The following is a 24,398-nucleotide window of genomic DNA, read 5'->3' on the forward strand; positions in this document are numbered from 1 at the left end:
TAAAGCGCCCTCCTCACTCTCCTGTCACACTCTCCTGGGGACAGACCCAGAGTAAAGCTTCCTCCCTACAGTCCTGTCACACTCTCCCTGGGACAGACCCAGATTAAAGGTCACTCCACGCTGACCTGTTACACTCTCCACGGGTCTGACCCAGAATAAAGCTCCCTTCGCACTGACCAGTCACACTCTCTCTGTGTAGACACAGAATAAACCTAACTCCACACTATCCGTAACACTCTCCAGGGGACAGACCCAGAATAAAGCTCCCTCCTCACTCTCCTGGGGACAGACATAGACTAAAGTTCCCCCCGCACCATCCAGTCACTCTCTCCATGGGATGGACCGAGAGTAAAGCTCCCTCCTCTTTCTCCTGTCACACTCTCCCGGGGACAGACCCAGAGTAAAGCTTCCTCTGCCTTGTCATGTCAAACTCTCCCCGGGAAAGAACTAGAATAAAACTCCCATCGTATTGTCCTATCAAATTCTCCATGGGACAGACCCAAAATAAAGCTCCCTTCACACTGTCCTGTCACACTCTCCTCGTGTCGACAGAGAATAAAGCTCCCTCCACACCATCCGTCACACTCTCTCCGGGACAGACCCAGAGTAAAGCTTCCTCCGCACTGGCTAGTCACACTCTCCCCGGGACAGACCCAGACTAAAGATTCCTCCGCACTCTCCAGTCACACTCTCCACGAGTCAGACCCAGAATAAAGCTCCCTTCGCACTGACCTGTCACACTCTCCCTGTATAGACAGAGAATAATACTCCCTCAACACCATCCGTAACACTCTCCAGGATACAGATCCAGAATAAAGCTCCCTCCTCACTCTCCTGTCACATACACCTAGGGACAGACACAGAGTAAAGCTACCTCTGCCACGTCCTGTCAAACTCTACCCGGGAAAGACCTAGAGTAAAGCTCCCTCCGCACTGTCTTGTCACACTCACGCCGGGACAATCCCAGAATAAAGCTCCCTCCACAATGTCCTGTCACACTCCCAGGGACAGATCCAGAGTAAAGCTCCCTCCGCACTGTCCTGTCACAATCCCCGGGAGAGACCCAAAATAATGCACGCTCCGCACTGTCCTGTCAAAGTCTCCACAGGACAGAGCCAGAGTAAAGCTCCCTCCGCACTCTCTTGTCACACTTTCCATGGGAGAATCCCAGAGTAAAGTTCCCTCCGTACCGTCAAGTCACTCTCTCCCCGGGTTGGACTCAAAATAAAGCTCCCTTTGCACTGTCCTGATACACTCTCCACGGGACAGACCCAAAATAATGTTTCCTCCGCACTGTCCTATCACACTCTCCCCCAGTAGACCCAGAATAAAGCTCTCTCTGCACTGTCAAGTCACACTCTCCCCGGGAACGACCCAGAGTAAAGTTCCCTCCGCACCGTCCCGTCACTCTCTCCTCAGGTCGGACCCAGAATAAAGCTCCCACCGCACTGTCCTGTCACAATCCTCGGGACAGACCCATAGTAAAGCTTCATCTGCACTGTCCTGACACACACTCCACGGGACAGACCCATAATAAGGTTCCCTCTGCACTGTCCTGTCACACTCTCCCGGGGATAGACCCAGAGTAAAGCTTCCTCCGCACTGATTAGTCACACTCTCCCCGGGACAGACGCAGACTAAAGCTTCCTCCGCACTCTCCAGTCACACTCTCCACGAGTCAGACCCAGAATAAAGCTCCCTTCGTACTGACCTGTCACTCTCTCCCCGTATAGACACAGAATAAAGCTCCCTCCACACCATCCGTCACACCCTCCAGGGACAGACCCAGATAAAGCTCACTCCTCACTCTCTGTCACACTCTCCCAGGGACAGACCCAGAGTAAAGCTTCCTCCGCACTGTCCTGTCACACTCTCCCTGGGATGGACGCAGAATAAAGCTCCCTATGCACAGTCCTGTCACACTCTCCACAGGACAGACCCATAATAAGGTTCCCTCCGCACTGTCCTGTCACACGCTCCGCCGGTAGACCCAGAATAAAGCTATCTCTGCACAGTCCTGTCACACTTTCCCCAGGACAGACACAGAGTAAAGCTTTCTCTGCATTGTCAAGTCACACTCTCCCCGGGAAGGAACCAGAGTAAAGCTTCCTCCGCACTCTACTGTCACAATACCCGGGACAGACCCAGAGTAAAGCTTCCTCCACAATGTACTGTCAACTCTCCTCGGGACAGACCCAGATTAAAACTTCCTCCACAATGTCATGTCACACTCTCCCTGGGACAGACCCAAGTAAAGCTTCCTCCGCACTGTCCTGACACACACTCCACGGGACAGACCCATAATAAGGTTCCCTCTGCACTGTCCTGTCACACTCTCCCCCAGTAGATCCAGAAAAAGCTCTCTCTGCACTGTCCTGTCACACTCCGGGGACAGACCCAGAGTAAAGCTTCCTCTGTAGTGTCCTGTCACACTCTCTCCGGGACAGACCCAGATTAAAGCTCACTCCACACTGTCCTGTCACACTCTCCACGGGTCTGACCCAGAATAAAGCTCCCTTCGCACTGACCTGCCACATTCTCCATGGGACAGACCCAAAATAAAGCTCCATCCACACTGTCCTGTCACACTCTCCCCGTTCCGACATAAAGCTCCCTCCACACTATCATAACACTCTCCAGGCGACATACGCAGAAAAAAGCTCGCTCCGCACTGTCCTATTACACTCTCCTCATGTCGACACAGAATAAAGCACCCTCCACAACATCCGTCACACTCTCCCCGGGACAGACCCAGAATAAAGCTCCCTCCACAATCTCCTGTCAAACATTCCATGAGACGGACCCAGTGCAAAGCTTCCTCCACAATGTCCTGTCACACTCTCCCCGGGAGTGACACAGAGTAAATTACCTCCGGACCATCCAGTCACACTCTCCCTGGGATGGACACAGAGTAAGGCTCCTCCACAGTGTCCTGTCACAATCCCCGGGACAGACCCAGAATAAATTCCCTCCGCACTGTCCTGTCACAATCCCCGGGACAGACCCAGAATAAAGCTCCCTCTGCATTCTCCTGCCAAACTTTCCACGTGACAAACCCAGAGTAAAACTTCCTCACACTGTCCTGTCACACTCTCCCCGGGATTGACACAGAGTAAAGTTCCCTCTGCACCGTCCAGTCACTCTAACCTCGGGATGGATTGAGAGTTAAGCTCCCTCCTCACTCTCCTGTTACACTCTCCCGGGGACAGAACTAGAGTTAAGCTTCCTCCGTACTGTCCAGTCACACTTACCCCGGGACAGACTCAAATTAAAGCTCACTCCACACTGTTCTGTCACACTGTCCATGGGACAGACCCAAAATAAAGCTCCCTCCGCACTGTCCTGTCACTCTCTTCCCGGGATGGACCGAGAATAAAGCTCCCTCCTCACTCTCCTGTCACACTGTCCCGGGGACACACCCAGAGTAAAGCTGCCTCCACGCTGTCCTGTCACAATCCCCGGGACAGACCCTGAATAAAGCTCCCTCCGCACTCTCCTGTCAAACTTTCCATGGGACGGACCCAGAGTAAAGCTTCCACCGCAATATCCTGTCACACTCTCCGCTGGATTGACACAGAGTAAAGTTCCCTCCTTACCATCCAGTCACACTCTCCCCGGGATGGCCACAGAATAAAGCTCCACCACACTGTCCTGTCAGAATCCCTGGGACAGACGCTGAGTAAAGTTCCCTCCGCACCGTCACATCACTCTCTACCCGGGTCGGACCCAGAATAAAGCTCGCTCAGCACTGTCCTGTCACACTCTCCCCATGACAGATGCAGAGCAAAGCTCCCTCCGCACTGTCCTGTCACATTCTCCCCGTGCCAACACAGAATAAAGCTCCCTCCACACTATTGTAACACTCTCCAGGGGACAGACCCAGAATAAAGCTCCCTCCTCACTCTCCTGTCACAATTTCCCCAGGACATACACAGTAAATCTCCCTCTGCCTTGTCCTGTCACACTCTCCCAGGGACAGACCCAGAGTAAAGCTTCCTCTACACTGTCCTGGGATGGACCCAGAATAAAGCTCCCTATGCACAGTCCTGTCACACTCTCCCCAGGAGAGAACCAGAGTAATACTCTGCGCACTGTCCTGTCACACTCTCCCCGGGATTGACACAGAGTAAAGATCCCTCCGCACTGTCCAGTCACTCTCTCCCCGGGATGGACTGAGAATAAAGCTCCTCCTCACTTTTCTGTCACACTCTACCAGGGACAGACCCAGTGTAAAGCTTCCTCCGTATTGTCCTGTCACACTCTCCTCGGGACAGACCCAGATTAAAGCTTCCTCCGCAATGTCCTGTCACAATCCTCGGGACACATCTCTCTCTACCCAGGTCGGACCCAGAATAAAGCTCGCTCAGCAGTGTCCTGTCACACTCTCCCCATGACAGATGCAGAGCAAAGCTCCTTCCGCACTGTCCTGTCACACTCTCCCCGTGCCGACACAGAATAAAGCTCCCTCCACACTATCGTAACACTCTCCAGGGGACAGACCCAGAATAAAGCTCCCTCCTCACTCTCCTGTCACAATTTCCCCGGGACAGACACAGTAAATCTCCCTCTGCCTTGTCCTGTCACTCTCTCCCCAGGACAGACCCATAGTAAAGCTTCTTCCGCACCTTCCAGTCACTCTCTCCCCCGGTAGACCCAGAATAAAGCTCTCTCTGCACTGTCCTGTCACACACTCCCAGAGACAGACCCAGATTAAAGCTCATTCCACACTATCTTGTCTGACCCAAAAGAAAGCTCCCTTCGCACTGACTTGTCACACTCTCCCCGTGAAGACACAGAATAAAGCTCCCTCCACACCATCCGTCACACCCTCCAGGGACAGACCCAGAATAAAGCTCCCTCCTCACTCTCCTGTCACACTCTCCCGGGAACAGACCCAGAGTAAAGCTTCCTCCACACTGTCCTGTCACACTCTTCCTGGGATGGACCCAGAATAAAGCTCCCTATGCACTGTCCCGTTACACTCTCCACGTGACAGACCCATAATAAGGTTCCCTTCACACTCTCCTGTCACACGCTCCCACGGTAGACCCAGAATAAAGCTCTCTTTGCACTGTTCTGTTACCCTCTCACCGGAACAGACACAGAGTAAAGCTTCCTCCGCACTGTCAAGTCACACTCTCCCCGGGAAGGACCCAGAGTAAAGTTCCCTACGCACCGTCCCGTCACTCTCTCCCTGGGTCAGACACAGAATAAAGTTCCCTCCGCGCTGTCCTGTCACACTCTACACATGACAGACGCTGAGCAAAGCTCCCTCCCTACTTTCCTGTCACAATCCCCAGGATAGACCTAAAGTAAAGCTTCCTCCTCACTGTCCTGTCACACTCTCCTTGGAATGGACCCAGATTAAACCTCCCTTCGCACTGTCCTATCACACACTCTCCGGTACAGACCCAAATTAAAGCTCACTTAACACCGTCCTGTTACACTCTCCATGGGTCTGACCCAGAAGAAAGCTTCCTTCGCACTGACCTGTCACACTCTCTCCGTGTAGACACAGAATAAAGCTCCCTCCTCACTCTCTTGTCACAATCTCCTGGGGACAGACACAGAGTAAAGCTCTCTCAGCCTTGTCCTGTCAAACGCTCTTCGGGACAGACCCAAAATAAAGCTCCCTCCACACTGTCCTATCACACTCTCCCCGGGACAGACCCAGAGTAAAGCTTCCTTCTCACTCTCTTGTCACAATCTCCCCAGGACAGATCCAGAGTAAAGTGCAATCCGTACTGTCCAGTCACTCTCCCAATGACAGAACCAGAGTAAAACTCACTGCGCACTGTCCTGTCACACTCTCCACAAGTCAGACCCAGAATAAAGCTCTCTCAGCACTGTATTTCACACTCTCCCTGGGTCGACACAGAATATAGCTCCCTCCACACTATTCGTAACACCCTCCAGGGGACAGACTCAGAATAAAGCTCCCTCTTCATTCTCCTGTCACACTCTCCCAGTGACCGACCCACATTAAAACCTCCTCCACACTGTCTTGTCACATTCTCCCCGTGACAGACCCATAGTAAAGCTCCCTCTGCTCTGTCCTGTCACACTCTCCTCGGTAGAGACCCAGATTAAAGCTAACTCTGCAATGTCCAGTCACACTCTCTCCAGGCTGGACACAGAGTAAAGTTCCATCCGCACCGTCCACTCACTCTCTCTCCGGATGGACCCAGAATAAAGCTCCCTTCGCAATGTCCTATCACACTCTCCACGGGACACACCCAAAATAAAGCTCCCTCTGCACTGTCCTGTCACACTCTCCCCGGGTAGACCCAGAATAAAGCTCTCTCTGCACTGTCCTGTCACACCCTCCCCGGGACAGACCCAGACTAAAGCTTCCTCCGGAATCTCCAGTCACACTCTCCACGGGTCAGACCCAGAATAAAGCTCCCTTCGCACTGTCTTGTCACATTCTCCCCGGGACAGACGCAGAGTTAAGCTGATTAGGAGTCACGTGATGGAGTAGTGGCCGGTCAGGGAATTCCAGCCCTCTCCCGAAAAGTTTAAAAAAAACACTCAAAGCACAAAGGTACATGATTAAAATTTATAATAAAGTAAAAATAAAGGTGAGAAGAAAATGGCAGCGAAGAGATAAAAGTCGAAAACAACAGGAAGAAAAGAGGAAGAAAGAATGTCGGAAGAAGAAGGTGAAGGCCTTACCTGTCCGAAGAGGCCCGCCGCGGAGAGAGAAGCCCGCTCCCTCAGGTCAGTGGAAGTCCCGGGCTCGGGACTACAAAAATGGCTCGCAGAGCCGAGTAAAAGTGCGCAACCGCGCATGAAACAAAACACACTGACGCGAGGGGGGAACAGCTGCGGAGTCGATCTCCACAGCTGAGAGTGACACCTGCAACACAGCAGCAGGTGCAGAACACAGACAATAACGACAACAAGAAAGAAGAGGGTAAAAAGAAAACAAGGAAACAACAGATGGTCAATCCAGAGGAAGAAGAAGAAGAAGAACAGAAAGAAATGGATGAAGAACAGAAAGGCAAGACAATGGATGTATCTTTTTTTAAAGAATATATGGAATCAGTGAAAGAATGGCAATTACAAGAATTTAATGAGATAAAAAGAATTAAGAATGCAGAAGAAAAAATGAATAAAATACAAATGGTCATGTCAGAGATAGGAAAGAGAGTGGAAAATATGGAAGAACGAGAAATAATCGTAGAAATGGAAGTAGAAGACTTAAAAGAGAAATTAGAAGAATCTAATAAAAAAGTTAAAGAGGCACATGAGCTGTTAGCTCAGAAGATAGATATAATAGAAAACTATAATAGAAGAAATAATATAAAGATAGTGGGCCTTAAGGAAGATGAAGAAGGCAAGAATATGAGAGAATTTATAAAAGATTGGATCCCCAGGGTCCGAGGAAGACCAGAATTACAGGAAGAAATGGAAATAGAGAGGGCACATAGAATTTTAGCACCAAAACCACAACCGCAGCAAAAACCAAGATCCATTTTAGTAAAATTCTTAAGATATACAACAAGAGAAAATAGATTGGAGAAAGCAATGAAGAAAGTAAGAGAAGACAAAAAGCCACTGGAAAATAAAGGTCAAAAATTTTTGTGTATATATATTTATATATAGTGTGTATACATGAATGTATCCGTATTTAGAGGAAAATATAGAGTATAGACAAGAATTAATAAGGGAGGTAAAGGGAATAGAGGGAATAAGGAGGGAATTAAAAGAGTGACCTTTGTTACATATGAAAATTGGAATCTTTTCCGTGGGGGCTGGGTGGGGAGGAGTTACGGTCACTGCAAAATCAGTTGCCGTTTGCAAGTGAATTCGCAAATCCAAATGGAGAGGGGAGATGTGGTTGCTCGACAAGGGATAAAGGGCAACTCAGGAGGGGGAGGGGAGAATGGGGTTAAACAAGTTTTAAATAGGAGAATAAGGAAAATGTTTGATGTTTTAGAAATGTTGTCTTATAAAGTGTTCAAAACAAGAAAGCAGAAATGGATAAGAAGGAAAGGTGATGATGGAGAAACGGAAAGGGAAGATAAACAAAGTATCAAATGGCTACGCTGAACTATACGACTTTAAATATTAACGGAATACATAACCACATTAAAAGGAAGAAACTGCTAAATTTACTGAAAAAAGAAAATATTGATATAGCATTTGTGCAAGAAACACATTTAACTGAATTGGAGCACAAGAAAATAAAGAGAGATTGGGTAGGACATGTAACAGCAGCGTCGTATAATTCAAAAGCAAGAGGAGTATCTATATTAATTAGTAAAAATGTGCCAATTAAAATAGAAGAGGAAATAATAGATCCAGCAGGGAGATATGTAATGTTAAAATGTCAGATATATTCGGAGTTTTGGAATCTACTCAATGTATATTCACCTAACGAAGAAGATCAAAAGTTTATGCAAGATATTTTTTTGAAGATAGCAGATACGCAAGGGAACATATTAATAGGAGGGGATTTCAACCTGAATTTGGATTCAAATATGGACAAAACTGGGAAAAAAATTAACAGAAAGAACAAAGTAACCAAATTTATAATTAAATCGATGGAAGAAATGCAACTTTTGGATATATGGAGGAAACAACACCCAAATGAAAAGGAATATTCATATTACTCAGGTAGACATAAAACATACTCAAGAATAGACCTATTTTTGTTATCAGCTCGTATGCAAGATAGAGTAAGAAAAACAGAATATAAAGCTAGAATATTATCGGACCATTCACCCTTGATATTGACAATAGAGTTAGAAGACATCCCTCCAAGAATGTATAGATGGAGATTAAACTCCATGCTACTTAAAAGGCAGGATTTTAGAGAATTCATTGAAAGACAAATTAAAATGTATTTTGAAATAAATACGGAATCAGTGAAAGATAAGTTTATGCTAAGGGATGCAATGAAAGCGTTCATAATAAGTTATGTAACCAAGATGAAGAAGGACTATAATCAGGAAACAGAGCAGTTGGAAAGGGAAATAGTAAATATAGAAAAAGAATTAGCAATGAAGGAAGATACAACTAAAAGAAGAGAATTGGCAGATAAAAAAATAAAATATGAAACACTACAAACATATAAGGTGGAGAAGAATATAATGAAGACAAAACAGAAATATTATGAACTAGGGGAAAAAAGGCACAAAATTCTAGCATGGCAGCTTAAGACAGAACAAGCTAAGAAAATGGCATTGGCATCAAGGAAAAAAGACAAACAAATCACATATAATCCAACGGAGATCAAGGAAAACTTTAGAGAATACTATGAACAATTATACCAAACTGAAAATGAAGGGAAAGAAGACAAAATAGATGAAATTGAACTACCAAAATTACAAATAGAGGAACAAAATAAATTAATAGAACCATTTGAAATAGTAGAAATACAAGAGATAATAAAAAAACTACCAAATAATAAAACACCAGGAGAGGATGGATTCCCAATAGAATTCTATAAAACATTTAAAGATTTATTAATTCCTCCCCTCCTGGAAGTAATCAACCAGATTGATAAAACACAAAGCTTACCAGATTCATGTAAAACAGCAATAATTACAGTAATACTAAAGCAAGGGAAAGATCCACTCGCACCAGCGTCATATAGACCAATATCATTACTTAACACAGATTATAAGATAATAGCTAAACTATTAGCAAACAGATTAGCAATGTACCTAAAATGGTAAATCTAGACCAAACTGGATTTATTAAAAAAAGACGCACAACAGACAATATTTGTAAATTTATTAACTTAATTCATGCAGTAGAAGGGAGTAAAGCGCCAACAGTAGCAGTTGCTTTAGACGCAGAGAACGCCTTTGACAGAGTCGAATGGAATTATTTATTCAAAGTATTGAAAAAATTCAGTTTACCAGAGAAGTATATTAATTGGATTAAAGCATTATATAAGGAGCCATTGGCGAAAGTGACAGTAAATGGCAATTTAACTTAAGCAGATCAACAAGGCAGGGATGCACACTATCACCCTTATTGTTTGCGTTAGCTATAGAACCACTAGCAGAATTGATAAGAACAGAAAATAAAATAAAAGGGATAAAAATAAAAGACAAGGAATATAAAATCAGTTTATTTGCGGATGATGTTATAGTATACTTAACAGAACCAGAACTATCAATAAAAGAATTATATAAGAAATTGAAGGAATATGGAGAAGTGTCGGGTTACAAGATTAACGTAAATAAAAGTGAAGCAATGCCAATGAATAATGCGGATTTCTCAAAATTTAAGAAGGAATCACCATTCAGATGGCAAATGCAAGCAATAAGATACCTAGGTATACAAATAAATAAAAATCTCGGCCATCTATATAAACTCAATTATTATCCACTAATGAAAAAATTACAGGGCGATTTAGAGCATTGGAAAGATTTACCATTAACACTAATAGGAAGGATAAACTGCATTAAAATGAACATTTTCCCAAGGATATGATACCTATTTCAGGCATTGCCAATACACTTGACAGAGAAATTCTTCAAGGAGTTAAAGAAAATAATAAGGAAATTTTTATGGAAAGGGGGGAAACCGAGGATAGCACTAGATAAATTAACAGAATGGTATAAACAAGGAGGCTTACAACTGTCAAACTTTAAAAATTATTATAGAGCTGCACAATTAAGATACCTATCAGATTTTTATCAAACAAGGGAAAAGCCAGATTGGACTAGATTAGAACTAGATAAAATAGGGGAAAAGATACCTGAACACAGGTATAAATGGGATGAAAAATTGGTACAACGTAGGAATTCTCCAGTATTACATCATCTACTCAATATTTGGACAAAGATTCATGTAGAAAGGATTAAAACAAATTCCCAATTACCAAAACCAATATTGATGCAAAATAAGTTACTCCCTTTTACAATAGATAACCTTTCTTTTAGAGAATAGTAGAAAAAAGGGATCAAAAGAATAGAAAATTGTTTTTCAGGAAATAGATTATTATCCTTTGAACAAATGAAAGATAAATACAATATAACTCAAGATACAGTGCTGGCATATTACCAATTGAGATCCTACTTTTTTTTTTCCACACCATAAATCACATTAACCATGATATACACTATTTCTTTTTCACACATATACAGTGACTTTTTCTCCCCCCCCTCCCTCCTCCCAAGCCACCCCCCCACCCCCCCCCTCATCCATTTTAGGTATACAATCTAGGTTGCATTAAGCCAGTCAGACAATGTTGTCATTCAACAAAAATACACCAGAAATTCTACTGAGTCCATTCTTTTCTTTCCTTCTCCTTCCATCAACTTAGGTAATGTTTGTCCCCGGTAGGTTTTCGCTATTGTATTTAATGTAAGGCTCCTATACTTGTTCGAATATTTCAATATTATTTCTTAACCTATATGTTATTTTTTCTAATGGAATACATTTATTCATTTAAATTTAGTAGTTTCTTCCTTTTAATTTGGTTATGTATTCCATTAATATTTAAAGTCATATAGTTCAGCGTAGCCCTTTATATTTTGTTTATCTTCTCTTTCCGTTTTTCCATCTTTACCTTTCCTCCTTTTCCATTTCTGTTTTCTTATTTTCAACTCTTTATAAGACAACATTCCTACAACATCCAACATTTTCCTTATTCTCCTATTTCTATCTTATTTATCCCCAATCTCCCCTTCCCCTCCTGAGTTGTCCTTTATCCCTTGTCAGACAACCACATCTCCCCTCTCCATTTGGATTTGCGAATCCACTCGCAAGCGTCAACTGATTTTGCAGTGACCGCTATTTCCCCCCACCCCGCCCCCCCCAGAAAAGATTTCACTTTTCATATGTCACAAAGGTCACTCTTTTAATTCCCTCCTTATTCTCTCTATTCCATTACCTTCCCTTATTAATTCTTGTCTGTACTATCTATATTTTCCTCTAAGTACAGATACATTCATGTATGCACATTGTCTCTATTCACTCTTATACCTCTTTACCCGCATACATATCAATCGTGATCATTTTTATTCTCATTACCCGTCTTCATCCCTCAGTCTATTTTTGTCTTTACCCACATACATATCAACCGTGATCATTTTTACTCTCATTACCCGTCTTCATCCCTCAGTCTATTTTTGTAATTGTTCTGCAAATTTTCGTGCTTCTTCTGGATCCGAGAATAGTCTGTTTTGTTGTCCTGGAATAAATATTTTCAATACCGCTGGATGCTTTAGTATAAATTTATACCCTTTCTTCCATAAAATCGCCTTGCTGTATTGAACTCTTTTCTCTTCTTTAGGAGTTCAAAACTTATATCTGGATAAATGAAGATTTTTTGCCCTTTATACTCCAGTGGTTTGTTGCCCTCTCTTACTTTTTCCATTGTCTTCTCCAGTACCTTTTCTCTTGTAGTATATCTTAGGAATTTTACTACAATAGATCTTGGTTTTTGTTGTGGTTGTGATTTAGAGGCCAATACTCTATGTGCCCTTTCTATTTCCATTTCTTGCTGTAGTTCTGGACATCCTAGGGTCTTAGGGATCCACTCTTTTATAAACTCCCTCATATTCTTGCCTTCTTCATCTTCCTTAAGGCCCACTATCTTTATGTTATTTCTTCTGTTATAATTTTCCATTGTATCTATTTTTTGAGCTAGTAGTTCTTGTGTCTCTTTAGTTTTTTTATTAGATTCCTCCAATTTCTTTTTTAAGTCTTCTACCTCCATTTCTGCTGCTACTGCCCGCTCTTCCATCTTGTCCATTTTCTTTCCCATTTCTGTTAAGGTCATCTCTATTTTATTCATTTTCTCTTCTGTGTTGTTTATTCTTTTTCTTAAATCATTAAATTCCTGTGTTTGCCATTCTTTAAATGACTCCATGTATCCTTTAATAAGAGAAAGTACCTTCTTTATCTTGCCTTTCTTTTCTTCTTCTATTTCACTGTACTCTTCCTCTTCCTCTTCTTCTTCCTCTGGGTTGGCCATCTGTTGTTTCTTTGTTGCCCTTTCCTTCTCTTCTTTCTTGTTTCTATTGTCTTCTGTGGTCTCTTCTTGCTGCAGGTGTTCTGCAGCTGTCGTTGCCAGCTGTGGAGATCGACTCCCCAGCTGGTCCCCCCTCCCGTCGGTGTGTTTTTTTCCATTCGCATCGCGCATGCGCGATTCCTCGCGCATGCGCAGTTGCGCACTTTTACTCGGCTCAGCGAGCCATTTTTGTAGTACATTATTTACCGACCTGAGGGAGCAGGTTTCTCTCTCCGCAGCGGGCCTCTTCGGACAGGTAAGGCCTTCACCTTTTTCCTCCTTTGTCTTCTCTTCCTCTCTTCTTACCGTTGCTTTCGATTTTTCTTTTTTTGTCGCCATCTTCTTTCCACCTTTATACTCACTTTTCTGTAACTTTTATTTCTGTGCCTTTGTGTTTTCCTTTGTTTTTCCCGACTTTTCTGGAGAGGGCTGGAGTTCACCGTCCGGCCACTACTCCATCACGTGACTCCTCCAATTGAGATCCTACTTGAAGGACAAATTAGGAAGCAGTCTGAGGTTACCAGAGGGAAGTACCTTTGAATATGTGATTACGGATACAATGATCATCAAAAGATTTATAACAAATATGTATATTAAACTGCAAGAAAAGGAGAATGAGGAAACAAATGGTAAAACTAAACAAAAATGGGAACAAGATTTAAATATAAAGATTAAAAAGGAAACATGGGAGAAGTTATGTTCTGGAACGATGAGAAATACAATAAATACGAGGTTACGTATGATACAATATAACTGGATACACAGGCTATACATTACACCTCAAAAGTTAAATAAATGGGACCCAACAGTATCTGACAGATGTTTTCGATGTAAAAAAGAAATGGGAACAACAATTCATGCAATCTGGACATGTGAGAAAGTAGAAAAATTTTGGGAAGATCTAAACCAAATATTAAATAAAATTACAGAAAACAATATACCAAAAAATCCAGAGATCTTCCTCCTAAGTAACATAAAAAACAAAGAATTTGGAATTGATTTGGATGATGCACAAAAAAGATTTGTTAAGATAGCTCTAGCCGTAGCAAAAAAATGTATTCTGTCAACCTGGAAATTGGAAGATAATTTGAAAATACAACAATAGTATATAGAAATGAATAAATGTATTCCATTAGAAAAAATAACATATATTTTAAGAAATAATATTGAAATATTTGAACAAATATGGGAGCCTTACATGAAACACAATAGAGAAAACCTACCGGGGACATTCACTACCTAAATTAACGAAAGGAGAAGGAAATGAAAAGAATTGACTCAGTGGAATTTCTTGTTTATTTTTATTGAATGACAACATTGTTTGACTGGTTTAATGTATCTTAGATTGTGTTGCGGCTCCTAGAACGCTTCCACCAGCGTTGTCTCCGCTCCATCCTCAACATCCATTGGAGCGCTCACACCCCTAACGTCGAGGTACTCGAGATGGCAGAGGTCGACAGCATCGAGTCCACGCTGCTGAAGATCCAGCTGCGCTGGATGGGTCACGTCTCCAGAATGGAGGACCATCGCCTTCCCAAGATCGTATTATATGGCGAGCTCTCCACTGGCCACCGTGACAGAGGTGCACCAAAGAAAAGGTACAAGGACTGCCTAAAGAAATCTCTTGGTGCCTGCCACATTGACCACCGCCAGTGGGCTGATAACGCCTCAAACCGTGCATCTTGGCGCCTCACAGTTTGGCGGGCAGCAGCCTCCTTTGAAGAAGACCGCAGAGCCCACCTCACTGACAAAAGGCAAAGGAGGAAAAACCCAACACCCAACCCCAACCAACCAATTTTCCCTTGCAACCGCTGCAATCGTGTCTGCCTGTCCCGCATCGGACTGGTCAGCCACAAACGAGCCTGCAGCTGACGTGGACTTTTTACCCCCTCCATAAATCTTCGTCCGCGAAGCCAAGCCAAAGAAAAAGAAAGAAAAGAAAAAAAAAAAAAAAAGAAAAAAAAAAGATTTTGTACTTTAAATGGATGGGGGGGGGGAGGTAGGGAGGGGCGGGGGGTAGAAAATGACACTGTATATATTTGAAAAGGAAAATGTATGTATCATTGTCAATGTGGTTTATGGTGTGAAAAATAAAAAATTAAAAAAAAAGAGTTAAGCTGCCTCCACAGTGTCCTGTCAAAATTCCCCGGGCAGACCCAGAGAAAAACTTCCTCAACACTGTCCCATCACACAATCCCGGGGACAGACACAGATTGAAGCTCTCTCCGCATCGTCTCATCACACACTCCCAGGGACAACACAGTGAAGCTCTCTCCGCACTGTCCCGTCACACCCTCCCAGGGACAGATACACATTTTTGCTTCCTCCACACTGTCGCATCATACACTCCCGGGAACAGACCCAGAGTGAAGCTCCCTCTTGTCACAACCTCCCGGGGGACAGATACAGAGAAGCTTCCTTCGCACTGTCATGTCACACACCCCCGGGGACAGACATAGAGAAGTTCTCGCCAACCTCTGCACAGGTAGCCCTCTCACCTGTTTTTTACTGTACTCCCTGAAGCCTCTCTTCCTTGTTTGCTGGGTTGAATCCCCCGGTTGATGCCACAAGCCTCCTTCAGAGTCCGCAAAGAAAAGAGAGGTCTCTGGAAGGGAAAGGGAAGAATTTCCAGGTCAGTCCCACGCTGGACGGTCTGGGAAACATCAGCAAATTGAGGGAACTGGATTGAATGGCCCCACGTCATATGTGTGTGTGTGTGTGTGTGTGTGTGTGTGTGTGTAATTCTACATCCATCTGTCCCTCTGTGTGTTCCTGGCATCCAATGAGTGTTGTTAAGCAGGGGATCAAGGAGTACAGGCCTTCAACAGTCAGAGTATGGAGTCCAGTTGTATAAGGTGTTGGTGGGGTCTCGTTTCATCATTGTATTGTTTCCTTCACCAAGCTGCAGGAAAGATGTCGAGCTGGAGAGGGTGTGAGAAGACTGAAGCCAAGATGTGTTGGGAGGTGGGGGATGACCTGTAGTCAAGGCAGGCTGGGGCTTTATTCCTTGGAGCCCAGGAAGATGGGGGATGATCTCACAGAGGTGTACAAAATCATGAGAGAAATAGATCGGGTCAAACCAGATAGTCGGTTGCCCAGAGTTGAGGAATCGGACATCAGAGGTTGATGGTGATTAGATATAAGAAGCATGGAGTTAAGGAGATGTTTGAAAGATACCTTGAATATAAGAGGAATCTTAAGAGAGGAATTAGGAAAGCTAAAAGAAGGTACGAGAAAACTATGGCAAGCAGGGTGAAAACTAATCCAAAAGAGTTCTACAAATATGTTAATGGTAAGAGGAAAGCTAGAGACAAAATTGGTCCCTTACAAAATCAGAGTGGAAAACTGTGTGTGGAACCTAGAGAAATGGGGGAGATATTGAACAGTTTCTTTTCTTCGGTATTCACTAAGGAGAAGGATATTGGGAGATGTGGGATAAAAAAAGCAAATTGGGTAAATATGGGGAATATAGAGATTACAAAAGGTGTAGTTTTAAGGCTTTTGAAGAATATAAAGGTGGATAAGTCTCCGGGACCAGACGGGATCTTCCCCAGGACATTGAGAGAAGTGAAGGAGGAAATAGCAGAGGCTCTGGCGGTAATTTTTCAAATGTCATTAGATATGGGGATAGTGCCGGAGGATTGGCGCATTGCGCATGTGGTTCCGTTATTTAAAAAGGGTTCAAGGAGGAAGCCTGGCAACTATCGGCCTGTAAGTTTGACGTCTGTGGTAGGTAAATTAATGGAGAAAATTCTTAGAGATAGTACTTATAAACATCTGGATAGACAGGGTCTGATCAGGAGCACTCAACATGGATTTGTGGGAGGAAGGTCATGTTTGACCAATCTGATTGAATTTTTTGAAGAGGTGACTAGGAATGTGGATGAGGGTAGCGCAGTGGATGTTGTCTATATGGACTTCAGTAAGGCCTTCGATAAGGTACCACATGGAAGGTTAGTTAGGAAGGTGCAGTCTTTAGGTATAAATTTTGAGATAGTCAAATGGATTGAACATTGGCTGAAAGGGAGAGGCCAGAGAGTGGTAGTGGATAATTGTCTGTCAGGTTGGAGGCCGGTGACCAGTGGTGTGCCTCAAGGATCTGTATTGGGCCCATTGTTGTTCGTTATATACATTAATGATCTAGATGATGGGGTGGTGAATTGGATTAGTAAATATGCAGACGATACTAAGATAGGTGGAATAGTGGATAATGAAGAAGGTTTTCAAGGATTGCAGAGGGATTTGGGCTGCTTAGAAAAGTGGGCTGAAAAATGGCAGATGGAATTTAATGCTGATAAGTGTGAGGTGCTTCATTTTGGTAAGAAGAATCAGAATAGGACATATGTGGTAAATGGGAGAGCATTGAGGAATACAGAAGAGCAGAAAGATTTAGGAGTGACGGTACATCGTTCCCTGAAGGTAGAAACTCACGTGAATAAGGTGGTGAAGAAGGCTTTTAGTATGCTGGCCTTTATCAATCATTGCATGGAATATAGGAGTTGGGAGGTGATGTTGAGATTGTATAAGACGTTGGTGCGGCCTAATTTGGAGTTCTGTGTGCAGTTCTGGTCGCCTAATTATAGGAAGGATATAAACAGAGTGGAGAGAGTGCAGAGAAGGTTTACCAGAATGTTGCCTGGGTTTAAGCATCTGGAGTATGGGGAGAGATTGGACAGATTGGGTCTTTATTCTTTGGAGCGTAGAAGGTTGAGAGGGGATTTGATAGAAGTATTTAAGATTATGAAAGGGATAGACAGAATGGATGTGGATAGACTATTTCCGTTAAGAGGAGGAAAGTTTAAAACAAGAGGACATGAGTTAAGAATTAAGGGGCAGAGGTTTAGAGGTAACATGAGGGGGAACTTCTTTACTCAGAGAGTGGTAGCTGTGTGGAATGATCTTCCGGGAGAAATAGTGGCGGCGGAGTCAATTGTATTATTTAAGAAAAGGTTGGACAGGTATATGGATGAGAGGAAGATGGAGGGTTATGGGCATTGTGCGGGGAGGTGGGATTAGAAAGGGGTGTTTGGTTCGGTGCAGACTAGAAGGGCCTAATGGCCTGTTTCCGTGCTGTAATTGTTATGTGAGGGGAAGGGGGAGAGATTGAACAGAAACCTGAGGAGTTTTAAACAGGGCAGTAGGTGTGTGGAACAGAATGCTGGAGGAGGGGGTATATACAGGTATTGTTGAAAAGCGGACAGATACAAGGATGGGACGGGTTTAGAAGGGTTATGAGGGCAAAGGCAGGCAGCCAGGATGGCTTGGTTGATGTGGCCAGGTTGGGTTGAACGGGGTGAACTCCCCCAATCTCTCCTACCCTACGTCTCACCTGCGCCCCTCGCTGCATGGCAGTCCAGCACGGCAGTCAACCTGGCCGAGGTGTTCTGCGGAATGCAGGGCAGCTTGGAGGTGGAGGTCTGAATTATAATCTCCTTCTTCAGGCGTTCTACAGGATCATCCTGCCCTCCTGGCTGAGAGTCCTGATCCCAGTCCTGGACCCCGGGAAACTCCTCACTCTCCAGCTTCTGAGGTTTCTGGTTGGAGTCCCGATCTTCTGGATCTGAATCCCATTTTCCCAGATTTGCATCCTGATCTTCCCGGTAAGATTCCTGAACTTCCTGGTCCCAGTTTTCCAGATGTGAATCCAAACCTTCCCTCTCAGATTCCCTGTTTTCACAATCAGAGTGCCGATCTGGATCCTGACCTTCCTGGTCCGAGTCCCGGTTTTCCCGATCTGGATCCTGACCTTCCTGGTCCGAGTCCCGGTTTTCCCGATCTGATTTCCGACCTTGGTCCGAGTCCCGGTTTTCCCGATCTGAGTCCCGACCTTGGTCAGAGTCCTGGTTTTCCTGATTCGAGTCCTGACCTTGGTCAGAGTCCCGGTTTTCCCAATCTGAGTTCCGACCTTGGTTAGAGTCCTGGTTTTCCCGATCCAAGTCCCGACCTTGGTCAGAGTCCTGGTTTTCCTGATTCAAGTCCTGACCTTGGTCAGAGTCCCGGTTTTCCCAATCTGAGTTCCGACCTTGGTTAGAGTCCTGGTTTTCCCGATCCAAGTCCCGACCTTGGTCAGAGTCCTGGTTTTCCTGATTCGAGTCCTGACCTTGGTCAGAGTCCCGGTTTTCCCAATCTGAGTTCCGACCTTGGTTAGAGTCCTGGTTTTCCCGATCCAAGTCCCGACCTTCTTGGTTAGAATCCTGGTTTTCTGGACCCCAGTCCCAACCTTCTGGACCCTTTGCTTCCAACAGGGCTCCCTGTGGAACAGAGGTGATTCAGTTATTAGCAGGAACATTCTCCAGAGTCCAAAGTCCTGCCACTTGCCCATGGAGGCAGGCCCTCCTCACCCTACAACCCTCATCGTTCATGCTAATCCCCGTTGCCCTACCCTGCCCATCTGAATGCCCCTAAACAGGGTGATCCCTGTCCATTCCCCCCCCTGCGAATGAGACCCCTACATTAACCTCTCTCTGTGTGAGAGATGGTGGGGAACTCACTCTTCAGACTCCCTCATCTCCTCCCCTTGAATATCCACATCCTCCGCTGTTGATTCCCCAACCCACGAGGTGGAGATGGTGGTGGTGGGAGTTTTGGGAGAGAAATATTCTGATGCACTCTGCCCTATCCACCCCCACCCCCCAAACCCTGTTGCCTCCTCTCCTGATTTTCTATGGTGTTTCTTCTTCACTCCTGGTGGGTGGGAGGGGTGTAAAAAACCCCACCTCCTCAGTCCATTTTTCCACCCATAACTAAATCTCCCAAGACCCAGGGTACATGATGGGAAGTTTCCATCACCCCCTCTCTGCTCCCACCCCCCCTCTCTCCACTGCTCTTCCTATCCCCCCTCTCTGTGCTCCTCCACCACTTCCCCTTTCTCCACGCCCCTCCCTTTCTTCCTCTCTTTGCCCCCCCCCCTCCTCTCTTTCTATTTTCACAAGCCCCTCGCTCCATTCCCCTTCCCTCCCCTCGCTCCTACCTCCCTCAGTGAAGGGTCTGGTCGATGGACGGTGAACATCCAAGAGCTGGTCACTCCCAGAACCGAGCCATCAGGGCGCTCCACGAGCTGCGGGAAAAGGAGGTGGTACGATCTAAGGGGGAGAGGGCAGGAGAGTGAGTGATGTGGGTGAGAAGGGGAGGGGAGAGGGGAAAGGGGAGGAGGGGTTTACACAAAATTGCTGGAGAAACTCAGCAAGTCACACTGTTTTATTTAGTGAAGATAAATATATATAACGTTTCAGGACTGAAATGATGGATAGGGGTGGGGATAGCTCGGAATGGAGAGGGAAGGGGTGGAGAGCTGGAGGAAGGAAGACGGAAGAGTCCTGACAGAAACTCCGTGTTACGGCCGTCCGGTTGGAGAGGGCCCAGACGAAATATTAGGTGTTGCTCTTCCCATTTATGGGTGGCGGGGGGGAGGTGGGGTGAGGCTGGGGGTGTGCAGGGGGAGTAGAGGATTGAAGGGAGGGGGAAGAGGGTAGAGGAGGAGTGAGGGAGCGATGGGCAAAGGGGGAGGGGAGGAAGTGAGGTGTCACTGTAGGGGGTAGGGGAGCGGAATGGAATTTTGGGCGAGGGAGGGTTTTGGGAAGGGGGGCTGTTGGGGGGAGAGACAGAGCCCTCCTCTCCCCTCCCCTTGCCACACCCTACACGATTCATTTGGCGGTTGGTGCAACATTTTTACAGTGCCTGCGATTAGAACTGGGGTTCGAATCCCGAACTGTCTGTAAGGAGTTTGTTCGTTCTCAGTGTGTCTTTGTGAGCTTTTCCCAGGGACTCCGGTTTCCTCCCACTGTTCAAAATGTACTGGGGGCTGTAGGTCAATGGGGTGTAAATTGGACAACATGGGCTCCTGGGCCGAAATGCCCTGTTATCGCGCTGTATGTCTCAATTTAAAATTTAAATTAAAAAATTAAAATAACCCACTCCTCCCTGAACCTTCATCCTCCCAAGAACCCTTCCCCTTCCACCTTCCCCCTTGACTGATCCCCCTCTGCAGTTCCGCACCCCCCCAACTGCCCTGCCCCTCCCAGTTCCCCCTTCCTCCCCAGCTCCCCCCTCCTCCACTGTCATCTCCCCCATCCAGAACCATCTCCCTCCCATTCCACCTTCGGACCCCTATCCCCACCCTCCCAACCCCTCTTCCCCCTCTCATTAGCAGGCTGCCTCACTCCCCATCCCCCCCCCACCCCTCGGCTCCAGCCCTCTAACTCACTGGAGCAGTAGGGCCTGACATCCAGTCACCAGGTCACAGATGGTGAGACCCCCGCTCAGGTCGGATATCAGCAGGTGGTGTTTGCCCAGGGAGGCCAGGGCTCGGACCCCCCATGACAGTTGGAGGCAATGCATGGGGCTTAACCTGCAGGTGTTTTGGGGAGGGGGGTGGTGGGGGGAGAGAGAGAAAGGAGGATTAGAGTGGTGTCTCCACCACGGGATGGGGGTTTAGGGGACCTAGCTCTGACTGGGGAGGGCAAGGGATACTTACCGTGGTTCCCCGCTCCGGGGATCACAGCTCACCGACCAGGTAGAGACTCCTGCATCATAGGATCCAACCGCAAACTCTGTCTCCAACAGGAAAGAGATGCTGGAAATCCTCTTCTTGTGAGGCTGGAGGTGGGGGCCAGAGAGGGAAGGTGGAAGAGAAGGGTGAGAGAGGGTGGGGGTGAAAAGGGGGAGAGAGGAGGGAGTGGACAGAAAGGTGTGAGAGAGAGGGAGTGGGGGGAGAGAAAGGTGGTGTGGGGGTGAGAAAGGGGGAGTGGGGTGAGAGGAGGGGAGTTGGCGGCAGAGGGAGAGAGATGAGATGGGTGGTGAGAAGGGGAGGAAGGGGGGAGGGAGGGGAGAGAGAAGCGGAAGCGGAGGAATGGTTGAGGGAGCATTGAGAGGTAAATCAGATTACGAGGGTCTTCAAAAGGGTGGATCGCCAGCACCACCTTCCTCTGGGAACAATAGCAAATACCAGAGGACGTCTGTTTAAGGTGAGGGGAGGAAAGTTTTGGGGAGACATCAGGAATTTTTTTTTTTTTTTTTTTTTTTTTACACACACAGCAGTGGGTGCCTGGAATGGGCGAGTGAGGGAGTAATGGAGGAGGGAGTACTGAGTGACAGTGCGGGAGCAGGGATGCAGTAAGAGAAATTATTTAAACAGCTGAAATGAGATTAAAATCTAAAGGAGCTTTGTGTGTACAGAGCGGGAGTGCTTGGGCAGACTTCTTGTTCAGAAGAGGTCTGCTGCTTGTGAGTCTCCATTGTGGAATGACAACTTTTCGCCTAATTTTCTCGTTTAAAAATTTAACAGCAGTGACTCCACTGCCTGCTCATCACCAATTAGCTTGGCAGTGGGTTGTTGATGACTTTTCGATGACGTCTCGAAGGCCTTGGAAGCTTGGCCTCGCCTTTACAGAGTTTGTGAATTGCCAGGGAGCCAGTTAGCAAAGGATTTCCATTCAACGCTCTGCTATCTCATCATCCGGACGAAGGACTCACATCTCTGACTCTCATATCATTGTGGGGATTATGGGATGGTGTGCTTCCAGGAGGGCTGTTACCACAGACTTGCCCTCTCCTGGTGAACAGTGGTCTTGTTCGTTTATGTAAATACACCGACCTGTCTACCAAAAGCCCTCGGCCAGGAATTCTTTTGCTTTACTGGAAGACAAGAATGCAGTCATGATACTTGTCCCCAACTATCAAGGTTGGAAAATGCACTAAACAGGATGGCACCCTGGCCATTACAGCGAGTGGAAATGGAGGGGAGATCCGTGAAATGCCTACAAAATGCGAAGGCAGTGGGTCGAGTCACAAGTTGAGTTGATCCGTGGGCTCACCCACTGTCTGTCGCTTCACCGGCTTGGTTGAGACCGTATTTCACGGCGAGACGGAGGGTGCAAGGTTGCAGCCCCCGCTCGCCCACTGGAAGGGGCTGCTCCTCAAGTTTTGGCTGCACTTCAGCCCCATGCCCCTGAATTTTGGGCCCGCCTGCATGGAGGAGGGAGGGCTGGTCGAGGGGTGGTCCTCGCCGGTCTGGTATCGGGCCTGGCCAAGATCCAGACAGGAGGAAGTCGAGGGGTCAGCTCGGGCCCCACTTCCAAGGACAACCTCCGCGCCCGAGTATCCCTGGAGAAGGAGCTCACGGGCTCAGTGGAGGGTTCCAGGAATGGTTGCCCCCCACAAAGGGTTTGAGGGTATTGATGAAGATGATCATATTTCAATTTGTAATGTGTTTTCAGTTACAGTATGAATTGTGCACTAATGCAGTACTTTTGGATTAGAATAAAGGGAATTGATTTACCGCCAAAAGGCAAAATAACAGGGTCGGCACTAGAAGGAATGTTAGAGGGGGGTGTTAGCATGTTAGAGGGGGCGCAGCGGAACGGTCACAAACTCGCTCAGCGAGGGGGGGTAGGGGGTTCTATCAGACGCCGGGACTTCCTGTCGTTAGTGATGCAGCCGGGGGCGGGTGGAGAGTCGCTAGCATCCATCAACTTGGACGCTAGTGACGCGGCAGGGGCTGGGAGCAATTCTGATGGAGAGCGATGTCTGCGATCTTATGGGGCAGGGGGGAAGCGCCTCACTTTGGGGTGGGGGGGCAATGCCTATGGATGCCTTGGTGCCGACCCTGCAAAATAAAAAGGAGCAGTGAGGGAGGGAAGGAGTGAGGGTGGGGATGAGATGGGGGAGAACAGGGTGGAGAGTGGGGGGGGGAACAGGAGGAAGTGTGAGAGAACAGATAAGCGGGGAGGGGGGAGAACAAAGTGGGGAATGGTTGGGGGAGAACGGCAGAGGGTGGGGGAAAGACTCCTACCTGGATCTTGACCGAGACTATCTCAGAATCCCACAGGATGAGCTCTCCAGACTGGCTGCCAGACACCAGGAGATTCCCGGAGGGGGAGAAGCAGAGGGCAGTGACAGTGGATTGGTGGTGAGGGGGGCTCCAGAGCCCTTGTGGCATTGAAAAGGGGAGGGGAAGAAGAGAGGGGTATCGAGGGAGAGAGGTGGTGGGGAGAGAAGGGGAGGGAAAGGGTGGGAAAGAGGGGCAGAGAGAGGGAGGTGAGAGTGAAGGGGAGATATTGGATAGAACAGAATCAAATCAATTCCCTTCACAGTGGGACTATTTGACACAACATCTCCTTGCCAGCCCAGAATGGACTGGCGCTGTCCCCATGGATCTGCTTTGTAATTAAGAAGGGGTCTCTCCTCCCCCCACCTTCATCGTGGACAACCATAGCACTGAAATAATTTACCCCCATCACCCCCCCCCCCCCACAACAAACCTTCTACCAATTACCCAACTTCAGTTTTCCGGGTATAACACCCTCTCTGGGCAGGAACACCACATCCTCCCTGTATAATGCCCTTTCTGGGCAGGAACACCACTCCCTCACTGTATAACACACTCTCTGGCCAGGAACTCTGCTCCCTCCTGCTATAACAC

General features: G+C 46.5%; 1 protein-coding gene across 13 annotated transcripts in view; it reads right to left on the bottom strand.

The window, feature by feature from the left end:
• tep1 (telomerase-associated protein 1) overlaps positions 1-24,398 on the bottom strand; it is a 127,856-nt gene that overhangs the window by 4,840 nt on the left and 98,618 nt on the right. For 7 of the 13 annotated variants that reach the window (XM_069940811.1, XM_069940809.1, XM_069940807.1 and 4 more), the window contains 6 exons: positions 23,769-23,905; positions 21,453-21,574; positions 21,183-21,326; positions 19,950-20,061; positions 18,309-19,230; positions 15,478-15,584 (listed from right to left, as the gene is read on the bottom strand). In XM_069940811.1, the coding sequence (XP_069796912.1) occupies positions 15,478-15,584; positions 18,309-19,230; positions 19,950-20,061; positions 21,183-21,326; positions 21,453-21,574; positions 23,769-23,905 (1,544 nt within the window). The other 6 variants (XM_069940812.1, XM_069940808.1, XR_011358232.1 and 3 more) reach the window with 6 other exon arrangements.

This window comes from Narcine bancroftii, chromosome 5, assembly GCF_036971445.1.
Source record: "Narcine bancroftii isolate sNarBan1 chromosome 5, sNarBan1.hap1, whole genome shotgun sequence".
Taxonomy (NCBI): Eukaryota; Metazoa; Chordata; class Chondrichthyes; order Torpediniformes; family Narcinidae; genus Narcine; species Narcine bancroftii.